We start from the raw sequence: 10,805 nt of genomic DNA on the forward strand, positions 1-10,805 counted from the left end.
TAATGCAGGCCCCAACTCCAGATGCAATTACACTGGGGCTGGGGGCTTCCACATGTGAATTTTGGGAAGACATATATATTTAGTCTGTAACAGTTAATAAATAATGTAGCCTTGCTGTATGAACAAAAGGTACAATCATAATGCTATATGAACTTTTGAAGAATATCAAATCACTAAAACATTTAAAATTAAAGATTAATGGATTTGGAAAAATTAGAGATTTAGATTAGATGTTAGTTTAGGTGAAAAAATTTGTATGATTTTTAAAGTACTTAATAATTCAAAAATACAAAAAACTGAACTGAATTAAAAAATAACCTCCATTAAAATGATCTGGAATATAATGTGCTCATAACCAAACACCAGTTCAGGAACTGCTTTTACCATTTTTTTCTTCTGAAGTGCATTTCTTGCATTCTAAACTCGTCACCACACTGATTTTTCTCATGGAAAACAAATACAGCATGTCCTCTGAGCAGTGGTGTCATGGTTCATAATTCTAGAAATCATGAAACAGATGTTACCCGAAGGTGACATGGAAACTAATTTATTAAACACTTTACAGTAACTAAACCTCAGAGTACCTTAGTGCAAAGTGGTTGAACTAACCACTGTGGTTTCCTTTCAGAATTTATTTTAAAAGTCTGTGTTGCCCTTCTCAAAGCAGCATTCAAGGAGCACACAGGGGAAGTCAGCTCTGCCACCATGCCTGTCAGAATTTACTAAGAAATGAACTTTGACAGCTGAAGTGTAATTTTGCTTTTAAAATTGGCTTTCGGGAGCCTAAAGAATAGTAGATTTCCAGTTACTTTATTTTTTTTCTTGTGCCTAGAGCATTTATCAAATGGGTAACTATTCTTTTTATTAACAATCACTTTCTAGGAATTAATATCTGTTACTACTCATTAGAGGCAACAATGTGTATAGTTAGAGAGTTGTGGTTCAGAATCTTCCCACACCTCTCACCCCTGAACAGAGCACCATTTTCTGGAAACGTGGCATATTTGTGCCCATAACCCTTCTTGGGTCCAGGGGTAGGTTCCGTAGTTAGGCTGTGGCGTCATCTGTGCATTTGCAAATCAAGATGCTCCGATGCCACACATTGAGAGAGGATGTTGCTCAAATGCAGCGAGGTTTTATGCTATAGAGGGTTCCTTTCTCTGAGGCACTTGTATTGTGAATGCTCTGTGCCCCTTGAGTTCTGGGTTTTTCATTTAGCTGTAGGACAGTTCGGGGTTTGTTTATGAGGTGAAATCTGTAAGGGATACTATACCCTGAAGAATCTTTTTTGATTAAGAATTGTATTCCTTTCTATGCCATTTACATGAAATTCTTAACTAGATTAGTTTGTATATGTTGTAACTTTATGTGACATTTTAAAAATATGCTTTACAAGAAGTGTTAGTTCATTTTTTAGGAATGTAAAATGTGTATGCTCTCTTCCCACAGCCGGACCATATAGTGGTTTAGGCGAAATAATCCATCGGGAGAGCGTTCCAATGCACACATTTGCCAAGTATCTCTTCACCTCTCTCCTACCTCACGATGCTGAACTGGCATACAAAATTGCACTGAGAGCAATGCGGTACGTATTCACAGCCCAGCTGGGCAGAGGCAGGCCACATTCCCACTGGGAAGCATGGCTGTTAACTGACTTACTCCTTCATGTTTCTTGTAGACAGCAGAAAAGCTAAAGAAACTATTTATTTATGCTTTCTGGATTGTTGTTGAGGTGATTTGCTTGTTGGCTTGTTTTGCTTCTGTATAAAGTAAGGGAAGAATTATCCTTGCTGCTATCAGACTCAAGGACACCGTGGCTTTTTCCTACTTTTTCTTGAAGCACAATTCAGGCCAAGTTTAATCACAAAACAGCAACAGTTGAAACCTTCATAAATAATTAATTGTTTTGAAAAAAACTGATTTTTGAAACAGTCGTAAATAATACATATACTTGATTGAATATAATTGAAGGAGATCTTCACACCTGCTGTAATTCCACATTCCATCAGTAGTGCAGGAAAGCAACTCCCTGTATTACCAAGGCACATCTGTAATCACGGGGGCTGAGAGAAGGTGGGACATGCATTTAGCAGTGAAGGAGTCACTATTTGGGGTCCTCGAGGCTCTGCCTGCCTCTCTTCTGACTGCTTCCATCTCCTCATTGGTCCCTCCTTTTCAGCAATAACAATTGGAATATGTTGTTCTCTACCACCCACCTTTTTATTTCTACATTCTTTTAAAAGTTTTTTACCTAATAATTATTTTTATCACAGATTTGTTCAAGGTGAATATTTTAATGAGTTCAAGATTATATTTTAATCTTACATATGACCTTTAAATTTTAAGGACCTAAAAGGAACATCCATCTTTCTTAAAACATCAACATTTTCTTTTTCCCTTAAAAAAATTAATAAAACACTCCTATGCTTCTAATGGAAAGTACAGATTAGACATCCTTATAATCACCTAAGGACAAGCCATGTTATAGACCTAAAAGCTTGTGTGTGCTGATTAATAGTTTGATCTCAAGAAGCTTTTCATCAAAGATTCTATGTCTGTAATCAGTGAAGTAGATTCTAAAACAAACCCTTACCTATAAATTACCAGTGTCCCCAAAGTCACTCTGTTCTGAAAGTATTGAGTGTAGCTTACGTCTATCAGGACGCCTCTTTTTTTATGCAGTGATAAGGATGTGTGTATGTGTGTCTGTGTATTCCTATGTGTCAGTGTGTTTTAAGGCTGACATCCTATAATTTGACATGCTTTCCTTGGCATTATGGAATCTTACTAACTTACTAGAGAATCTGCCTAAGTATTCTTTTTTCTATTTTTAAAATACCAAAAAATAAGTCAATAACAAACATCAGCAAAAGTCCCCCACCAAATTACATTATACCACTTGGTTTATGTTTTAGAGCATGATTTTATAATAAGTGAGTTCCTATTTTCATTTTGGAAGCTGAAATGGAAGCTGTCTTATGAAGACATATGCTCAGCTCTATACTTACTCAAATCTTAGGAATTCTAATCTTGTTTTAAAGGGAAGATGTTAATGTTATGATGCCACCAGATGCTGTTGCTACTACCCCTGGCAAAGTTTAAGGGTAAAATAGCATGAAGTTTCTGTGTGGTTCTGGCTTATGTAATGGTATGTGCCAGGCAGAAAGGCTTGCTTTTCTAACACTCACAAACTCATTTATATTTGTCCTTGGTTGCTGCCAAGGCAGTTTCTTCATGGGGAATACTAGCAGGGTACAGGGGAATTTTTTTCCAGTTTCTCTCTTCTATCTGCCACTACTATCCTGCCAGAGGTCTGCCATGGAAGGCAGGTAGTGTACCCCACCAGGTATTGCAAGGCGGTCCGGGGAACAGGAAGGAAAAGAGAGATGTAGCTCGCTTGCTTCTTAGTCCTTCTGGAAGGGGAAGGCCGAGGAAGGTCATCTTCGGCTCTCATTTTCTCATCTTCCCAGGGATGTTGATTAGTTTCTCCTACAGTAAGTCTGGCAAGACCTGCCTGTGAATACAAGGATATTCCTGAGTTTTATACAAAAGCTAAACAGCAACCCTGCCAATATTCTTACTACTTAACTGCCTACCTTGCCACCTTCTCCACCACTAACATCTTTTTGTTCCTAGATAAAAGGAGAAGAGAATGAGCCATTTGGCTTACCAGACAATAATTGCTCTTGGGTGGGGCCCTGAGGCCAGCACCACTCCCAGACCCAGCTGACTCTCCTTGGTCTCCAGCTCTTATCTTATTTCATAGTTCTTAACACTGGTGTACTTGAATGAAGGCCAGCATTTTGATGGTTGTAAATAAATTATTTCAGTTTTAGGTACTCTACTAATCTTTTTGGGACTTTTAGAAGAGATTACTAAATATGTGCTTTGTTGTTAGAAATTTTTTCATCAGCATATTTTTTTTATTTGTTTTGAGACAGGGTTTTGTTCTGTTTCCCAGGCGAGAGTGCAGTGGTGTAATCGTGGCTCCCAGGCTGTTGATCCTCCCATCTCAGCCTCCCAAGTAGCTGGGATTACAGGCGCATGCCACCATACCCAACTAATTTATTTTTTATAGAAACAGGGTTTCGTCATGACAGTATATTCTTAACAAAAAATCAGAAATCACTCTGAATTTATGCAAAACTGTAAAGGGACAGACACTTAGGTGGCATTTATCTTCTCTAATATGGTTGGTAGAACATAGTCTAATATCAAATATCTGGAGTCATAAGAAACTAATTGTGCAGAAAGTATGAATGGATGGAAAGGAGGTAATTTTCGTTTTACTTCCCTTCTTGTTTTATTTTTAAATAGGTTAAGCTTATTCATCTTAAGTATTCACTGCTCCCTGACTGTGATCTCAGTCTTAAATATCCATTTCACTAACAGTTTCTATTGATTTATTTTTTGAGTCATACAATTCAAAATTTGTAGGTAAACATCAAGACCTGTGTTTAAAAGTTCTTCAGTGTTTGCATATCTTAATTTCTTTGAATATTGTAATTTTCTGAGTGGTGATGAAGAAAGAAAATCTCTTAGGTTTGGGTGATGAACAATTAATAAGGTTTGGGTGATGAACAGTTATTAATAGCAAACAATTAATAGTCCAAAAAATCTAGATATTTTGCATCCACACAGCAGAGTATAGCTGTACCAGCCCTTCCTGAACCAGAGGCCTGACCATCTACCCACTCCTCTGGCTTCTGCTGACCAGTCTTTCTGGCCAAGGAAACGGACAAGAAATAACTAGGGGCCACCTTCCTTGTCTTCTCATTATAGGTTACTAGTATTGGAATCTACTGCTCCATCAGGAGACCTCACCCGCCCACACCACATTGCATCAGTTGTTCCCAACCGCTACCCTCGCTGGTTCACTCTAAGCCACATTGAGTCCCAGCAGTGTGAGCTGGCATCCACCATGCTAACTGCAGCCAAAGGTACTGTACTGTCCTGAGGCCTCATAATTGTTTCATTCGTTTGCCTGTTTATTTTTTTTTAAGTCTTGTTTTCTATGAAATTGTCAGTAGTGGTGTTAATGTCAGATAGGTTGAAGGGATCTTTTTCTTTAGATGTTAGCTTTTAAGGCAAAACAGGTGGCATTTTCCTCATTTACCTGCATCATTAACTTGCTGCCAGCAGAGCTCAGGTTAGTTACCATGCCAAGAAAATATAAATGGTTGAAATTCAGAAGCAGATTTAAAAGTTGGGTTACATTTTTTTCTTCCTGAAATATTCACCAAAAATACATAAGAAGGAACTAGGAGAGCTGTTTGCTGTCTCACGTTGGTTCTGGTTCATCTGTGCTTTGAGTCATTGAGGGCGTGTCTCGGTGTATCTTTTTCTGTGGAGCCGAGATTCACAGACATTGCAGTAATTATGGGAGCCCTAGTTGTGTGCCATCTGGGAACATGTTAGGTAAATAACTTGTGCTTTATGTTTTGTTTTGTTTCTTTTTTTCCCCTTTGTGTGTGTGTATGGTTGTATGGTTTTTGTTTGTTTGTTTGTTTGTTTGTCTTGCTTTGCTTTGATTTGGTTTGGTTTGGTTTTCCCTTGTTCATTGCAGGCGATGTTCGGAGGCTGGAAACAGTATTAGAATCCATCCAGAAAAACATTCACTCCTCATCACACATCTTCAAGCTTGCCCAAGATGCATTTAAAATAGCAACTCTCATGGACAGTTTGCCAGACATCACTCTTTTGAAAGTGTCTCTGGAGCTGGGCCTGCAGGTACATGACTGGTAGTCTTTCCCGGGACATCAAAGACTGCTAAATAAAGGCACCTCTTAGGGTTGTTTTTGTTTGATTGGATTTTTGAGTGCAGGTAAATGACTCTTTGGAGTACAAATCTGTTAGACTTCAGGAGAGAACTGTATTTCAGAGACGTGGTCACTCCCAGCTGAACCAGACTGCTATGTAAGGTGCAGGGACTGTACATTTAGAAGCCTAATTTGTGTCTTTCAATTAAGAGAATCATTTTCTGAATTGCAGCCTTAACGATACTGTTTCTCCTTTGAATGAAAGGAGAAGAATTATTGCTAACAAGAGACTTAAGTAAAGCTAGCATGTATAATGAAGATTCAGTTGTTAGGGATAAATTTTTAGAGGAAGTAAAAATTTTTATTGATGTTTGCATTTTCATAATAGGTGGGCAGTTCTAGCTCCTTTTAATAACTCTGAGAAAAATAGGTAAAGGAGGAGTGATCGGGCCAGAGTCCAGTTTAGATTTCAGCAGAACAGAGTACCAAGAACGTTTTGAGTTGGTCAAGCAGATAGATGTTTGCTTCCTTATAGTTTCTGAACAGATCACTGTATAAACCAGGAACTAAAAATTTGTTTCTATTTTTCTCATGGAATCTCTATTAACATTTGCTTTCTTCCCGTTAAAAAGCAGTGAACAAAATTGTTATACCTCAGTTACCTAAAGTATGGGGTGTATAATCCCCTGATTGGATAATTAATCTGGTTTTTTAGTTGTGGATTCTCCCTTACTAATAATGTCTAAATAATAGGATCACAGGAAAATGTACCTACCACTGTAACAGAGTACTGTACAAGCAAAAGGTATAGAAGATTGCTTTTAAGCTATACAATGATGGTTCAGCAGTTTTGTTTTGTTTTTTTAATTCTTGTTATTTGGCTAATTTTTGTCACCATTTGCCTCATCTTAAAGATGTGATGCAGAAAGAACCATTAGCATGAGCTTTCTCGTTATTTGGAATTCTTGGTAAATAGGATGTGCATGAGAGCTTATTCCTTGCCTCATGCTTTCTAGAACCTAAGAAGGAATCTCACAGGCGCTTTGTGAGTATTTCTGGAACCTAGGAAGGAATCCAAGAGGGCCTTTGGGGATATTATGTCCCTGGATATTTGTGTGCATGTGTGGTTTTTGTTTTTTTGTGTGTTTTTTTTGATGGAGTCTCACTCTGTCACCAGGCTGGAGTGTAGGGGTGCAATCTCAGCTCACTGCAACCTCTGCCTCCTGGGTTCAAGCAATTCTTCTACCTCAGCCTCCTGAGTAGCTGGGACTACAGGCACGCACCACCACACCTGGCTAATTTTTGCATTTTTAGTAGAGACGTGGTTTCATCATATTGGCCAGGCTGGTCTCGAACTCCTGACCTTGTGATCTGCCCACCGTGGCCTCCCAAATTGCTGGGATTATAGGCGTGAGCCACCGCACCCGGCCATCCCTGGATATTTTGAATCTTAAAGAATGGAGGAAGTACAAAGAGGTGGATATGTGTATTTAAGGACTTCTTATTAGAAAGTGAAAAACAAAATCAGATCACTAATGATATCAAGGATGATTTTTTTCCCCCATAAACCTGGAGTTACCTTCATGGTCACCAGAAAGGAGCAACCAGAGATTAAAGGAATAACTAAAATGATTATTCTAAAATACATCTTTCACCACTGAGAGTTCCTGGTTAGAATGGATTCACAGGAGCCTCAGAAATTGAACTATGGAATGTTAAATATGGGGAGGGAAAAAGGGCATGGGCTATGTTTAATGCTCCAGTCCAGCCCTCTGATTTTGCAGATGAGGGATAGAGTAACTGGTTCAGATACCAAATCTGGTCAGTGGGCCCACCAGGAGGAGAATGTGGGCCTCTTGCCAGGAGGAGAATGTGGCTGTGGCAAGGCCACTTGGGGTAGCCATGGACAAATCCAAATTCATATGTAGAGCTTTGCTCTAAATTATACTTTCATCTTCCTGGTGGTAGACAGTAGGTATGCCTTATATGCCTTATAGTTTATACCCTTTTTTTTCATTGACTGAGGATAATTTTCCAAAACATTTTGTTATCCTGCTTTTATAGGTTATGCGAATGACACTGTCAACCTTAAATTGGCGACGGCGGGAGATGGTGAGGTGGCTGGTAACATGTGCTACTGAAGTCGGTAGGTAAACTCTGGAACAGAAGCTTTCCCAGGTGCCTCATGGTAGGATTTAACTTGTCAGTTACAGACACGTGAACATATTCACTCTTTTACTTTGACTTCTCCAAGGCTCCTCTAGCCGTCTACAAGGGCTCCCTTTTCCCCGACCCCCTACCCCTAACCTTCAGTTATACATACTTGTATTATTCAACTTTGAACTGATCACATTTGTGAAGCTCCAGCCTCTTATTTAAAATGGTATAAGTCAGTGAGTAAACTGTTTTTATTCAGTTAATATATATAAAGTTACCTAGTTGTACTGTTTTTCTTCTTTATCATCTGAAGGCATACCTCATGGTATCCAGCAGAGAAATGGTGACCACTGGGTGTGGTTTAGGTGATCTTCCAGATGTGTGAGCAATTGTAGCTAGCCATAAGAAGATTCCCTGGCTGTCCATAAGCTGCCATTTTGTGAGGCCCTTCAGCTAACTATTTTCCCGCTACAGCAGTAGATCAGTTCAGAAGAAAACTGTACATTCCCAGCAAGAATGCCAACAGAAACAAATGGTTGCTATTTATTTATTTATTTACTTATTTATTTATTTTTGAGACAGAATCTCGCTCTGTTGCCCAGGCTGAAGTGCAGTGGCACAATTTCGGCTCACTGCAAGCTCCATCTCCTGGGTTCATGACATTCTCCTGCCTCAGCCTCCCGAGTAGCTGGGACTACAGACGCCCGCCACCACGCCCGGATAATTTTTTGTATTTTTAGTAGAGATGGAGTTTCACCATGTTAGCCAAGATGGTCTTGATCTCCTGACCTCGTGATCCGCCCACCTCAGCCTCCCAAAGTGCTGGGATTACAGGCGTGAGCCACCGCGCCCGGCGGTTGCTATTTAAAATAAATATTGGTTAAACGTTCTTTTTTCTTATTTGCATCGGAAAGGGATATACACTTCATGCTGAGAAAATACTACCATCCAAGTGTTTAGATATGACACAGCATATACTATAAAATTATTATTTTTCTTTCACTAATGTATAATGGTTTTGTATTTTGGAAAAGGGACATTGGTCTCAATACAAAGATTATCTTTACATTATTAAAGTCATGCTTTAGTGAAGCAATACAAAGATAATACTAATTTAAGAACTGCCACATAACTTCTCTACCCCTGCCCCGAGATATAAACCTGATTTCTCTCTGAGACCTAGTACCTTCTCTTCAAGTCATTCACTTTTAGGATTTTCCTACAAGTGAGGCATATTGGGTCTGTGAATGTAAAGTGATTAAAGACATGGTCAGCCATTTACAACGTTTAATTCATCTGTAGGTCTGCTTCTATTGACTTTGTTCTCTTGATTATGGGCCACATTTTCCAGCTTCTTTGTGTGTTTTAAAATTTTGTATTATGTGTACTTTTACCTTACACACAAGCACACAAGCCATGTAAAGTCCCTGTTTTGGTGAGGGTTGCAATTTTTGAGCCTCAGATTCTGACAGGAAGCCCCAGTGAACTAGAACTCATTAGCAAAAAGCCATTGTCTGAAATGGCAAGCAGCACAGTACAAATACCAGCTACCAAGAGGATTGGTTCTTTATTATAGCAAGTTCATGTTCCTTTCAGCATTTCACTGAATAACAATTCATAATGACCTTATTTTTAAAGGTTTCTCCCAGGCATATTACCTTACAGGGTTTTCTAGTCTAGCTCATGTCCTGTGATGGCTAACAATGTAAACACTGGTTATAAAAGTCAAAATAAGGCAGGACCTCTGGCCAGCCTCCTTGTCAGTAATAGAGCCTGTTTGTGTTCCTTGCAGGGGTTTATGCCCTGGACAGCATCATGCAGACCTGGTTTACACTCTTTACTCCCACCGAGGCCACAAGTATAGTTGCAACTACCGTGATGTCCAACAGCACCATCGTCCGCCTCCACCTGGACTGCCACCAGCAGGAAAAGCTGGCCAGCAGCGCCCGGACACTTGCACTGCAGTGTGCCATGAAGGATCCACAGAACTGTGCCCTCTCTGCGCTAACCCTTTGTGAAAAGGATCACATAGCTTTCGAGACGGCATACCAAATTGTTCTCGACGCTGCTACGACCGGCATGAGCTATACACAGCTCTTTACAATAGCACGGTACATGGAGCACCGCGGGTACCCCATGAGGGCCTACAAGCTGGCCACCCTGGCCATGACCCATCTCAACCTGAGCTACAATCAGGACACACACCCTGCCATTAATGACGTTTTGTGGGCCTGTGCGCTTAGCCACTCCCTTGGTAAAAACGAGCTTGCAGCTATAATACCTCTGGTGGTCAAGAGTGTCAAGTGTGCAACGGTACTGTCAGACATTTTGCGCAGATGCACTCTGACCACTCCTGGCATGGTGGGACTACATGGGAGGAGGAACTCTGGTAAGCTGATGTCACTGGACAAAGCCCCCTTGAGGCAACTCTTGGATGCCACGATTGGGGCCTACATCAACACAACGCACTCACGGCTCACACACATCAGTCCTCGGCACTATAGTGAGTTTATAGAGTTCCTCAGCAAAGCCCGAGAGACCTTCTTAATGGCGCATGATGGACACATTCAGTTTACACAGTTTATTGACAACCTGAAACAAATCTACAAAGGCAAAAAGAAACTGATGATGTTGGTTCGGGAGAGGTTTGGTTGATAGATCTTGTATGAATGGGGTGGGGGGTGGGGATGGGAGGGATGGTTTGTTTTTACTTGAGCCTGCCTTTGTACCCTTTTTAACTTAAAGAACAGAGCCACACCGGTATTATATGTGTATAGTTATATTGCGTTTGCAGACTAAATTGTCATGTTGTGAAAGTTTGTGTGTTTTTTATTTTTTCCCTATTTCTTTCCTTCCTTTATTTTATTATTTTTTTTTAATTCTTTTTTT

The 10,805-nt window shown here is 39.9% G+C and overlaps 1 protein-coding gene across 3 annotated transcripts in view; it reads left to right on the top strand.

Annotated features, from left to right (window-relative positions):
* Nucleotides 1-10,805, top strand: part of ZSWIM6 (zinc finger SWIM-type containing 6) — a 215,812-nt gene that overhangs the window by 203,379 nt on the left and 1,628 nt on the right. For all 3 annotated transcript variants that reach the window (XM_005558859.4, XM_073993498.1, XM_073993500.1), the window contains 5 exons: nucleotides 1,450-1,585; nucleotides 4,783-4,940; nucleotides 5,567-5,730; nucleotides 7,824-7,905; nucleotides 9,709-10,805. The exon at nucleotides 9,709-10,805 is cut by the window's right edge. In XM_005558859.4, the coding sequence (XP_005558916.3) occupies nucleotides 1,450-1,585; nucleotides 4,783-4,940; nucleotides 5,567-5,730; nucleotides 7,824-7,905; nucleotides 9,709-10,571 (1,403 nt within the window). In that variant the 3' untranslated portion in view covers nucleotides 10,572-10,805. The remainder of the gene's footprint in view (nucleotides 1-1,449; nucleotides 1,586-4,782; nucleotides 4,941-5,566; nucleotides 5,731-7,823; nucleotides 7,906-9,708) is intronic.

Source organism: Macaca fascicularis, chromosome 6 (assembly GCF_037993035.2).
Source record: "Macaca fascicularis isolate 582-1 chromosome 6, T2T-MFA8v1.1".
Taxonomy (NCBI): domain Eukaryota; kingdom Metazoa; phylum Chordata; class Mammalia; order Primates; family Cercopithecidae; genus Macaca; species Macaca fascicularis.